This window comes from Melampsora larici-populina (genome assembly GCF_000204055.1).
Source record: "Melampsora larici-populina 98AG31 unplaced genomic scaffold MELLAscaffold_23, whole genome shotgun sequence".
NCBI classification, from domain to species: Eukaryota; Fungi; Basidiomycota; class Pucciniomycetes; order Pucciniales; family Melampsoraceae; genus Melampsora; species Melampsora laricis-populina.
Window position 1 is genome coordinate 310,149 of NW_006768787.1, and position 13,480 is coordinate 323,628.

General features: G+C 42.0%; 2 protein-coding genes across 2 annotated transcripts; both read left to right on the plus strand.

Annotated features, from left to right (window-relative positions):
• Positions 1-432: 432 nt before the first annotated feature.
• On the plus strand, positions 433-3,138 carry MELLADRAFT_107370 (uncharacterized protein; the record flags this gene model as incomplete). Its single annotated transcript, XM_007410973.1, has 1 exon — positions 433-3,138. The coding sequence occupies one exon, from the start codon at positions 433-435 to the stop codon at positions 3,136-3,138; it is 2,706 nt and encodes a 901-aa protein (XP_007411035.1).
• Positions 3,139-4,724: 1,586 nt separating this feature from the next.
• Positions 4,725-8,082, plus strand: MELLADRAFT_48728 (uncharacterized protein; the record flags this gene model as incomplete). Its single annotated transcript, XM_007410974.1, has 7 exons — positions 4,725-5,547; positions 5,611-6,543; positions 6,628-6,930; positions 6,977-7,236; positions 7,308-7,406; positions 7,490-7,950; positions 8,012-8,082. Coding segments are annotated over 7 exons (2,823 nt in total), but the record flags the coding sequence as incomplete, so codon positions are not given.
• Between the last annotated feature and the right edge of the window lie 5,398 nt (positions 8,083-13,480).

The following is a 13,480-nucleotide window of genomic DNA, read 5'->3' on the forward strand; positions in this document are numbered from 1 at the left end:
TTGGGACAATTTTCTCAAAGTCAAAAAAGTTACATGTGGTATAACATGTGATCTATTTATTCTGATGGGCAAAAAACGAGCAGACCTGTATGTACATGATAGACAACTATTGACTTAGCTTGCTGCACATATGTAGTGTGGGTGAAATGGCTCAGGTGTGCAGTATTAGATTCTTTTATGACAAACTGTACTATTAATCATTTTCCTCTTCCAAATTGGGGAAGTTGAATGATGTTTACAGTGAACATGGTGACACACTGCATCACTCATCCAAAACATGTTGGATATGCAATTCAGTGGATATGTGAACAATACTTGTTTTGAATGTGTAATCCATAAAATAAGACTTTCTTGATGAAAGTGGATGGTGGAAGGAAGGTTTTCAATTTTCCTCCATATGAACCATATATTTACATCACATTCCTAATCCTAATGCAGGTTCTTCTACTTAGTTTTCTCAGACTTTATTCCTTAGGAATATGTTCAGGATTTGAGCTAAAACACACCGATGGAGACAGCTTAAAATATCTATCACATAGGAATGCTGGTGTTCCATCAAATTCATTTGTTGATCCTGGATCTGGAGGGCCCAGTCAGCAAGATCTTGGAAAGATGCCAGCCCATTCACCAGAAGATATTTATACAGATTATGATTGGTACAATGATCTTGTACAACCAAAACTTGAAGACACATATGATGGTCACACTCAATCATGGGATGGGTATTTCAATTCTCAAGACCACTCAAATTTGCTTTTTTATCCACCATATCACCAAGGAATGAATACCAACCCACAAATGGGTCAGACCAATTTATTGTCTTCAAGTGAGCCCAATAGTCTCACAGGAGCCTTTGAGTCAACTTATTCTGAATTATCCATCACAGAATCGAATCAGATTAAACAGAAAACAGTTGACCAAATATACACAAACCAGACCCCTCAAATAAGTAGGGTTCATTTTCCTGAATCAGAACTTGGAAATTATGGCTTCAGTGATTCAATGCATCCTCATGGTCAACTTCCCTCAGAGATAATTGGAATGGACAACCCTTCATACAAAAATCAGTGTTTTAAAATGCCTGAGGACTACAATCCATGCAATTCCATAGAACAAGCACACCCAGCTTTCCCAAAATTGAGTCAAATTACTTATGATGAGATACTTTCTGGCTATTTGAATGGGCTCCCAATGCCAAGTAGTCACCCTAGCTCTTCATTCAGTCTACCAATTCCAAATCACAGAACACTTATTTATCCAGATGCACCACTTCTTGAGTGCTTTGAAAATTACAACAAACTTTTTGGCCCAAAAACCTGGACAAATCCAACCCTCATTCACCCACACAGAGCAGAAGAGGGGTTACCCTTCAGACTTACCTTGCAGGAAAGGCTTTCTTCAAGCAGTTCTCAGCTAGTGGATTCAATGCAAGAACGAAGAACTCCATATATCTCAGAAGATTTAAGCTCCAATACACATCAACAGAGTGGCAATAGAGAGTACAATGGAAATTTTGAAGGATATCAAGAGACTTTGAATGAGGTAGGTACAGAGAATCTAGATCCTGGGAAAAACCCAGTCTTCCACAAAAGGAAAGAAGTATGGGATCTTACATCAGACAAAACCAAGATAATAAAGCTCACAAATGACCAGTTTCCAAATATCAGGAGTAAAAAGTACAAGGAAGTGCAAAGAGATTCAAATTCTTTGTCTCAAATAAATGATGCAGCTGTCACTGCAGTACAAAAAAACTATGCCCATGACATTCCAATTGGTCATGCTCAAGTTTCACACATTGGAAGCCTTGAATATGTAGAATGTGGTGGTGGAAATAAAAGAGCTCAATTTTGCAGGCTTCAAAGTGTTGGGACTCAAGCTGTGGATAGATCCCCAACCCTTTGCTACAAAGTTTATGAGTGGTTTCTTGATTTATACCGCAAGATGGAGATGAGATTCAAAGGAGAAATCAAGAGCAAGAAGATCCACTTGGCAGTGAAAAACGCATTATATGGAGTTGTGATGCCATTCCTTGGTATACTCAAAGTCTTTGAGTATAATGACACAGGGAAAGATGAATTAGAAAGCCTCCTTGAGGATGGTTGGACTTACATGGAGAACTTCTATGATAAGTGGAATGATAAAGAAATCTATGTGACTGGCAAACTCAATAAACACAAGGGGGGTAAATGGTCTTTAGATCCACAGTCTCAGCTCCTCTATTTAATAGCCAGAGCTTATACCAAGGATCTGTCAGTCAAGATGGTACATGAGATGGCAATTGAATTTGCAAAACATAGAGAAAATTCCAAAATTCCAAAAAGATTCTTGACCACAGATTGGGAGAAAGTGTTAAATGTATACAACACTGATTCTATTTCAATGGAAGGTGGTCTGTATGGAAGAGGTCAAATTCGAAATTATTCTTTCCAAGCAGCAGACAAGTTATTAAGACTCAATTCAAAGGAGAGAAAACCATACAGCAAGACAGAAATGGCATCATTTGCTTCCAAAGCTGCTCAGTTCCATACACCAATTGGTAGAGAGATGTGTAAGGATGTTCACATCTTCTTCGAGAACCTCAACCACAAGCTACATGTTTTGTACAACGACAAGGAGATATACCAATCTGACCAGCTACTACAGCCGGAAGATATTAAGATATTGAAAAACAAACATGAAATGAACACTGCTCAGATCATCAAAGGAGTCAGTATGGCACAGTACAAACTCACTGTGGTATTTATTGGTCTCATAAGGGCATTTAATGAGGATTTTTTATCAGAAGATCAAATTCAGCTTCTATTAATAAATGCATGGGATTTCCTCAAGAAAGAATTTTCTCAATGGGAGAGATTTGATTTCCAGGCTGAAAACCATCCATACTTATTCAACCATGATGAAAATTCTGTCAAGCTCAATATAAATGACCTAGATCGTCCTGAAGCTATGTTTAGAAAGCTATCTGGATTTTCCAATAGCTATGGTGTCCCACGTTCCTGTGTTGTTCATTTACTTAAATCTTGGATTGAGCATATACAAAGAATAAAATCTGGCACAGAGAACTCCCTAGATTTCCCAGTTCACTCATTCCCTGCACAGCCCTTCAGTACCTGGAAATCATACCTCAACAAACTCTGACAGAGCTTGTGGGTGTTTATTTCATTATCTTAAACAAGATAAGTCACTTCATGTTCTGAACACTCATTGCATTCCAGTTGGAATATCAGAGGAATGTGTTTTATCCTGATGTGAATTTGGCTCAAAGGTTTTTCTGTACCTACAAAACCTGAACAGAAATTGTACTCTGTGTGCCATTTTTTATACAATGTTTTCTTATCTCACCATTTATATCTTACTTCTTGCCAACTGTGATTATTGATGAAGATTGCATTCATCTTGACCCATAATTCTTACCAAAGATCCTTTGAGCTCATTCTGTGGTGTACCTATAATTGAATTTGTCAGCAACAGTTAACTGTCCTCCACCTTTGATTGAAGTTTATGTTTGTAAGTGAGAATATCCAAGGGGGGTAATGAATTGTCAAACATAATTCTTGGAGGGTATCTAGATGGTGGTACATCCACCATTTGCTCAGTTGAGTACAGTGGGATGGTCATATGATCTTGTGAGATGTTGTGCACAATTAGTCATGTGTGGAGACTGGTGGTGGGATCACTATGTCATACCATGGTATCTAGATGAGTGGAAATTTGGATGATTGGAGGGTCAGATCAATGTCAGCCATTGATGTGGCACCCAAACCCAACAAATCACAATTGAAGGATTGATCTCTTATTGTGAATTATGAAAGTGATGGCTGTTTGATCCAAACAGGTTTTGATCAAAGTTGTTTGGAAGTGTTGAGGTTTTACTTAGGGCTGTGACCTGGACCCCGGCTCTGCCTGGCCAACTCTGCTCAATGACATTCACAGAGCTGACAGTACACCACAAGGACACACAGATGTCCTAGGGACAATCAGATTTTTTTCAGGGGAAGGGACATCCTGACAAAACTGATTCAAGGAGCCCAGGTCAGAATCAAAATTCTGGACATCCCATGGGCTTCCAAGGGTGTTCTTATCTAAATGTGGGCCCAGCCAGGCATCCTGAGTGTGTGCTGCAGACGTCTGCACACATTGACATCCAGGGGACCGCCCAAACGGGGGTGCCAACAGGAGCACACAATCTTGGACAATCCCAATGTCCTTCCGCTCAAAAGTGTTGGCATTAATGCCATCAGCAAACACTTCCCTGAAGGCAAATCAATTGAAGAGATGCTCATATGCTTGAAGAATGAGCATAATATTATAATCAGCCAATCCACCTTAGCTCGTAATTGTAAAGAAATGAACTTAACACATAAGGTTGATGATATCAACAAAGGAAAGTACACAGAAGAAGAGATAGGTCAGCTCATTACCAAGATCCAGTCAGAAAATGCAGAAGAAGCTGGTATTTGTTCTATCAAAAACATTTTACTCAAGGAACACATTGTCCATATCCCTAGGTCCCTGAGTAGATTTCAGAGGTCATCGGGTTCACTCAGGGCTGAGCCCACAGGGTCGGATCACAGCTTTAGTTTCACGTAGTACTTGACACGTATGTACAGCTTACATTGTGAAAGGTCATGTGTCATGCTTCAAACTTGTGATTCTCTTGTGAAAGTTTCGAGTATCACTTATCCAGATTTGACATCATCGAGTCCAAGATAACTTTTCCAGCTCCATTCATTACCGTTCCAAAATCTTACTTGCCAAGCCTTTCGCTTCACACCAACAACTATCGACTCTTCGAGCATCGTATCAAATATTATAAATCGAGAATAGGCTCATGGTCACCAATCAAGGGCTATGATGGAAAACCAGTCTGCGGTCGAAAGACAGGTACCAGATTCTCAAAGAGGAGAGCCGATAGTGTCTAATCGAGCCAGGGGATCAGGACGTGGAAGAGGAAGAGGTCAAGGGCTTCCTAATTCGCACGGCCGGCTCCGCGGGCATAACAGCGGCAATCGTCTTTCTGTGCGCGGCAGGCCCCCTTCCGATCAGTCAGCAGGCGCTCCCTCGGAGGCCACAAACACAAGGCGACATAACCCAGCCCGTGCTCGTCGTGCTAGAGGCGTGAATCATCGATCTATTACTGGGAGCTCCCCAAATCCTGCAACTTCTGCTTCATCTGATGCGCCGCGTGCTTCAAACGAGCCCGAAACATCTCCACCTGTCACTTCGGATCGAGGTGCACGACCAAATTTCCGTGCTCGACGTCAAGGCTTTGGTGCTCAATTGACTGAGACGGCTCCCTCAGGTTCCGATGGGAGGCTTCAGCAAGATGCAAGCGGGGACAAATCCAACAACCACATCGCTGGAAGCGCTTCACTCTCTTGTCAGGATCTCTCGTTGTCGGCCCGACTTACTCTTGAATTATCAACGTCGGCCTACGAATGTTTGATTTGTTTTTCTACAGTCTCCCGTTTTCAGCCAATCTATCACTGCAAAAATTGTTTCGCCATCTTTCACCTTCGTTGTTCTTCCGAATGGGCATCTCGCTCTGTTATTGATACCGCCAATAAAGCTCAAATTCTTCGAGATAGAGACGGCATCGCATGCTCCGAGGAAACTGCACGTGGATGTTGGAGGTGTCCAGGATGCCAACACTCTCACATTGGTCAAGAAAGCGTACCAACGACTTACAAATGCTGGTGTGGAAAGGTCGAACATCCCAAACGCGGACATCATAAGCAAGAAGGAGGTGGACGTCCAAAAGCATCCATACCTCATGGATGTGGCATGAGCTGTGGGAAATTGATCGCCGAAGGTTGCACTCATGCATGTAGCCTAGAATGTCATCCCGGATCTTGTCCACCTTGCTCCGCGGTAATCAAAACCGCCTGTTATTGCCTCAAGACCGTGCGCACCATTCGTTGTAGTCAACTTCATCCTATCCAAAGCCATTTGAATCCGATTAACGATAGCTTATTGTCGTGTGAACAAATCTGTAATCGACCATTGTCATGTGGATTACATTTCTGTACTCGAACTTGTCATGCGGGTGACTGTGGTGATTGTGAAGTGACCAGAGATAAAACATGCTATTGTGGTAGGGTCGTGAAGACGGAACAAAAGTGTACACCTTTGATTATGTCGGAAAATTTACTCGAGAATCCTCGACGAGCCTGTAATACTCCCGAAGGATCGGATTTCCTTGGCGAATTTAGTTGCAAAGCGCCATGCCCGTGGATCTTTGGGTGCAATATTCATTCATGCCCTTCCGTCTGTCATCCTCACTGGCCATCAAAACTCGTCACCTGTCCATTCTCCCCATCCGTATTGGAGACTTGTCCCTGTGGAGCCACCCGTTTACCAATCCGTTTTACTTGTAACGATAAAATCACTACTTGCAGTAACCCTTGTGGAAAACGCCTTTCGGCCTGTGGTCACGCTTGTCAGCAACTCTGTCACATTGGGCCTTGCTCCGGTTCGTGTAAAGAATTAATTACCACTGTTTGCCGTTGTGGCAAAGATTCCATTATTCGTCCTTGTTGCGAAGTGGAAATCTTGCGTGAAACGGCTATAGAAGCCGCTACGAGCGAACTGGACTCGGCATTCGATCCTGTGTCAATTGGTGAAGAGGCTGTGGGATTCCGATGTGAACGGATATGCAGGGTCCTTAGGCATTGTGGAAAACACACCTGCAATCGAACTTGTTGCCCGTTAGCTTTTCTCGAAGGCGTGATAAAGACAGGCAAAAATAAAAAGAATCAATCACGACATCAAGCTGAAGAAGAAGATCCTGAGGGCTTACATCAATGTAACCTGATCTGCAATCGAGCCTTGAGTTGCGGTCTACATACATGTCAACTGCGCGATCACAAAGGACCCTGTCCGACGTGCCTACAAGCAAATTTTAATGAGGTTGCTTGTCACTGTGGGCGAGTCTCTTTTTTACCTGTTTCTTGGTGATGTTCATCTCATCTGACAGGAAACTTTGTACACATTTTTCAGAGCTACCGTGATCCAACCCCCGGTTCCATGCGGTACAATCATGAACTGTAGCCAGCCTTGCAGACGCGGTCCGCTCCCTTGTGGCCACCCCATAGCCCCGCATCAGTGCCACGAAGCACCAGAATGCCCGCCATGTCCATTCTTGGCCAACAAGCCTTGTCAGTGTGACAAAAAGAGCCTGATCCGCAATGTGCGTTGTTCACAACGGAGGGTGACTTGTGGTCAGATTTGCGGCAAGTCAGTCAAGTCTCTTCATTTCAAGCTGGCTAGTGTATCTTCTGACTAATCATGACTTGATTCCAATCCAGTTTGTTGAGTTGTGGAGCTCATCGGTGCTTCAAATTGTGCCATCCTATCGGAGAGTGTGAGACTTGCGATCAGCCTTGTGGCAAACCTCGACCATATTGGTACATCTTGTGGCCTCTTTGTCTTTTTGCTCTCACTGACATCCTTTCTGTGTCGCCATTACGGTCTTTTCTTCAATTTAAAGTGGCCATGGCTGTCAGATCAAGTGCCATGCTCCATCGGTCTGCTCGAGTGAAAAGGCTTGTCAAGCAATAATTGACGTTCGATGTCAATGCGGACACATAGTGCAGAAGGTGACTTGTTCAAGTAATGACCTTCGTCCCGAAGGTAACCGGGACCGCGTGTTGAAATGTAACAACGATTGCGCGATCTCTCAACGCAGTTTTGTCCTTGCGAGCGCTTTTGTAAACGAGGAGCAAACTCCAGGAAAAGTTGAGCTAGGAATCGAATGGAGCGATGAACTACTTCAATTTTGTCAACAAAATCTTGTGTTTGTAAAATCAATCGAAAACATTCTTGAAGAATTCCTCAACTCACAACCACCCAAGATCTCGCACCTATTCCAGCCCCAGAATCATTTTAAACGCAAGTTCACGGGCGAGTTGGCCGAAGTTTATGGTCTTTCTTGCCAATGTCTGGATGAAGGTTGGTCTCGCAGCTTTCCCCTGGTTTCTTCAATGTTAGACTTACGCATTTGATTACATAGAACCTAGGCGAAGTGTCATGGTCAATCGAAAGCCGAATTCGAAGGTACCTCAACCTCTACTATCGCAGGCGTTCGAGTCTGCTCGGTTGACACAACAGACCGCACCAGTCTCTGTGCCTACACTCAAAACTGATTTACAGTCTCTGTCAAGTGCAGAAGACCGACCAGAAAAGATGAATGCAATTCTGCTACAGGGTGTATTTGGACACGACGAAAGCTCTTTGCGAAGTCTGATCAGAACGGCAATTGGTATGGACGAATTCCAATTGACATGGGTAAAAGATGAAGATGTAGTGTTGAAGATCAATAAGACCACACAGCCTTTGAGCCGAAGTGGTGATTGGTTGAGAAGTGGTAAAAAGAACTTGCGTTTGAGTGTCATCTTTGATAACTTGACGGGTTTGCTGGATCAAGCTTCGTTTTGTGCGGGCATCTTCCCTGTAAAAGTTGATGAGGCTGGTCAAGTTCTAGAAAGGACATCGTTGGTGGCAAAATCTACACCCAGTCCGGAGCCACCAAGAAACCGATGGAACGCAATTTCATCCACTCCTATTAGTGTTTCGAATTCATTTGGTGCACTTAGTTTACAACAAAAACAGGCAAATGATTCTCAAAAGACAAAGCCGAAATTCATGGACGGTGGGATTGTGGGAGGGGGATTCAATCGACGTACGTGGTTTTTTTAGAATTTCTTGTTAACTGTTTTCCCTGACGAAGACCCTCTTGTGTTTAGCGCCTACTGCCGTGATGGCACCTATTGCATCTACCTCGCGGCGAGAAAGACAAGAGTTAGAAGAAGTAGCGGACGATTGGGAAGACACACTTCCTTAAGGAGCATCAAATCTCAAATAGACCTCATGTTGCCAATACAATCGTTATGGGTCAACGAAAGCACTCCTTAGAAGCTCGTTACTCACAGATATCTCAAGATCAGGCACTATACTCAAGTTTATAGATTTTCTAAGAATTGTGATTTATAGAATTCTCAAGAACAAGCATGTTATTTATAATTTGTCTTTACAGTGTGGCTATGTAGCCGGATTGATTAATTAAACAGACTGCAATTTTGTTCCGTTGAATCAACATATTTTTGGATCAAGTCTTGTTCAGTGAATCCCACAAGTCTCTATTGCAGGGTTGGAAATCAGCCAGTCCAGTGCAATTCCTTTATAAGCATACACATGCTATGCTAAGGAAAAAGATAGCGCTTGTAGGCGATATTTTTTCAAATGGGAGCTGCACAATACAAGGCAACAAAGGTCCCGGAAGCGAGATTCATAGTTCAAGGGGCTTGTGTAAAAAGAAGTAGAGAATTTGGAGCATGTGTGGGTGAGAGTACAAACTGAGAGGAAACTACGGTCTGAAAAGTTTCTTGTAGAATTGGAGTTGTGTATGTTGTGATCAAACATGATTTGAAACTCATTCAGAGCAATCACTTGAAGACAGAAGCAATCTATGGACCAAGATCAAGTAAGATTCAACTCAACTAAGCGTAAATTAACACAAGAGAAGAAACAAAGAAAAGAGAAATTGAAATGACTCACATATTGAGTTGACTACTGCAACTGTCAGCCTCATCAGAATAAGACAAATCAGATGATAACAAAAGACACCTGAGGTGAAGATTAAAAGTGAATCACACAACATTTGGAGGGTGATGGTGCTACCAAATGTGAGTTGAGATACTGAAAGAGAAGGGCCAGAAATGTACCCTGTAACCTTTGGCCCTACACACAATTATGAAGGAATTTGACATGGTTGACAATTACAGTCAAGCTATATTAGCTTGGCCACTCGTTTTATTTTTATTTTTTTTACTCACATACAGGTCAATTTATAAGCATAAGCAGCCTTATACTGGGACTGTGGACTTGTTGACCGGTTTTGACGGTCAATACCCTCAACACCACACCTCAATACCCTCAACACCATATCCCCAACTTCCTTTTGACACCATATCCCCAACTTCATTTGGCTATCTTTGAATCACTTTGAATCAACTTGAATCAACTTGAATCAACTTGAATCACTTCAAATCACTTTGAATCAACTCTTGACTCTTTGCATCACTTCGAATCACTTTGAATCTACTCTTGACTCTATCAAAGATGCCAAAAGGACATTCAAAGCGCCGGGCTTGACTCGAAGAGGAAGCAAAAGCTTTACAAACTGCGTCAGTCTCCAATATCTTCCTTCATCAACAATACTCAATACTTTGTGTTTTGTTTAGTGCCGATAAACGAGCCAAACAAGCTCCACGCAAAGGGCTTAGCCCTGATCTTGGTAGGGGTGGCACTCTGTCCATGATGCCGAAGGAAGCTCTTCCACTCATTCAAATCAAATCAAATCATTAGACTGATTCTAATTCTGATTTGATTGATCAACTCCTTTGTTAAGACTTGATCACCACTGGGAAAATGTCAGGTATGGACCACACCTCCATCGCAATTTGGAAATGGTCCATCTGGACCCTTTTCAAGAGCCAGGCTTTCGTGAGTTTTGTTGTAAACACCATCCTGAAGTTGTTTCTGGTGAGTGTTCTTTTCTTTAAAAACTGTTTCATACACACAGACTGACTTGATCAAGGTAGATCCGGAAATTGAGGTCATGCAACCAAACTTACCATTGTATACTCCACCACCCGCTCCAGCTACTAGATCCAGCTTTGTGGCCATCAAGGATCCTTTTGCTGTTGATTCAGGTCTTATGGATCCAATGCTCGGAGATCAAACTGCTCCTAAAAGTAAGTCATGATACTTTCTCTCTTCCACCTCTCTTGTCTCACACCTTGCTCAAAGCTTGAAACTGACTTTGCTTCCATTAGATCCAAAAGTCATAACTGTAACATCATCTCCAACTCCAGCAGCTGCTGAAGTTGTGGTGGCCAAGTGTAAACCGACTCAAAGACTAGTGGAATTCCACATATACATCCCAAAGCATCTTTCCGACACGGAAAACGTGCTGGAGTGGCGACTTCCTATGTTGACTACGCAACCAAGGAGCTTTCAGAAGAGCTTCTTCAAATCCATGGGTTTTCCCTTGACGATTTGAAGATGTCTCTTTACAATGCCTGCAACAACCACAAGAAGCCATGTGGAGACTTACTGAAGATAGCCAATGAAAATAGTCAGATGGCTTTCAAGGGATATGTGGTACACAGTGGCAAGTTTGGTAAGACAGCATTGCCTACCATTCCGGACAAAGATACTTTTGATCAATTCAAGGAGATGCTCCTTAAGAAAGAAGGTAAAGAGGTTGGATTTCATCTTTTGATGGCAAATCCAAGGAATCAAGCCAGAACGGATTCAAGAGTAAGTCTCATTCCACTTGTTTTCTTTTCATTATCTCAGATTCAAGCTGATATCGATTTGATTCTGGATAGGACATGCTATTTGACCAATCATTGGCACATAGCCATCCAGCAGCGTTGGATGCTGCTCATCACGGTGTAGTAGAGATGTTGGTAAGTTTCTACCTCTCTTTTTTAAACTTTCTTCATGTTTTTTTTTCTAACTCTTTCCACTTTCATTTGAGCAGACCATTGGAGTTGACGCAGCCATTCAGGCTGAACACACGAATCTTATGCGCCAGTACGGACATACCAACATTGCTGGTCGGGAGTGCATGGGTTACATAAAACCGGATGATTCAACCATGGTGATTTACTTAACGCATTCCTTGATTGAGACGTGGGCAAGTGAAATTTTAAGTCCAATGTTCTTACTCAATATCATGATTTCACATCAAAAATAGCTGACTTTTTTTGATTCTCTTGATACAGGTTCATAAGCAATACGGTGCTACGCAGATCACTCCTCCTCGATGTGTCACATTCAAATGGGTCCCGATCGACCAAGTCAAACCTTTGAAAGGGTTAGCAAGGTCCAATTCTACACCCTCAGCATTGCAAACATCAATGGTCTCACATGGCAACGGGTTATTCTCATTTAATAACAACAACAGCCCAGGACCTCGAATCAAGTCAAACTCTCCAGCCCTGGGGCCAATCCCAGATTTTGAATATTACCTCAAGTTCTGTACAATTAGCCCAGAGGATCACATCACTAGACGACTCCTTACGCAGTACAACATTGTTGACTTCGAGATGTTTGAATCCACCTAGCTCACTTGTGCAAAAATGGAGGCGTTGGGGTTTCAATTTGGTCCTCGTATTCGCCTCTATGATAAAGTCTCCTCTTATCAACAGGAGCTCAAGAGAAGAGCTAGAGGAAATTATTAGTGTTGTGTCTTATTGGAAAAAAAGTATTGACTGTCCTGTAAAAGAGTCTTATTGTGTTCTAGCTACAGTACACTGTAAAACATCAAAGCTTATCCACATCTTATTGTCTGTTTGTTTGGTCCTTAAAAAATTTTGTCTGTTTGTTGTTTGATGTTCTGTTTGTCAACAAGTATGGTAATGCAAATCCTCTTTAGTGAACAAATCGATCTGCCAAAGATTTCCCAGACCCAAGTGAGATTCATTGTTGCCTTTCACTCACAGTGAGAACAAGAAAAACACAGTAATTATTTCTTGGTCTATCAAGAAATCTCACAACACTCGAGGCATTTCTTAAAACTCATTGATTTTCTCACTTTGGTGTAAAATTTGACCTCTCAACATCATGATTCAAACTTAAGAAATTGGAATAAAAAAATTCATTTCTTTGACTATTCTTGAGATGAAACCATAAGAAGAGATTTCAACAACACTGTTTTATAGCAACAATATTTTATAAAGAAGCCATTCTACAACTACTCGCCAGCATTATGAATAATAGCCTTTAATCTCTCTAATCAAAATCCTCTTTCCTCTTGAATCTCAAAATTTATTGATCACTATTGAACTTGCATGTTGTGTGGATTTTTACCAATCAAACAGCCTGAAGAAATCAATAATCAGTTTTATTTGATTTCAGGCCCCATAAGAAATCCAAAAAAAACTCACATGATTGTCCTCAATCACGTGGTCTGTAGCCACAGGTTTTGTATAAGCTTGTGATGAAACTGCTTGTGCAGACATCACTCAATACCGTCTTCAAACACGCAAACTTATCAACAGCTTGACCAAGAAGACCGTTTTGACAAAGATTATCCTTGAAAACTTCAAAAGTTTGCTCAATCGGGTTGAACTCCGGCGTGTACGGGGGTAAGTATACTATAAGGACCCCTCTTTCCTCAGACATCGCCTCAATTGACCCTCGGTGGTGGATAGGAGCGCTATCCAATACTAATACCGAGTTTTGATTTGGATAGGGCTGCATAACAGGGAGCTGGAATAAAATCAATATTAACATCAGCTTCTTAATAACGGGCAGATACAAAGGAAATAAGAACAACTTACTAAAATATGCTTTGAGAACGCTTCAAACTCGTGTCGACAATAAGTGTTGACCTTGGCGTTGACAGCCAAGAGACCCATCTCGCAGATTGCTGCTAACACACTGTAGTGAACTCTTTGCCTTGATTGTT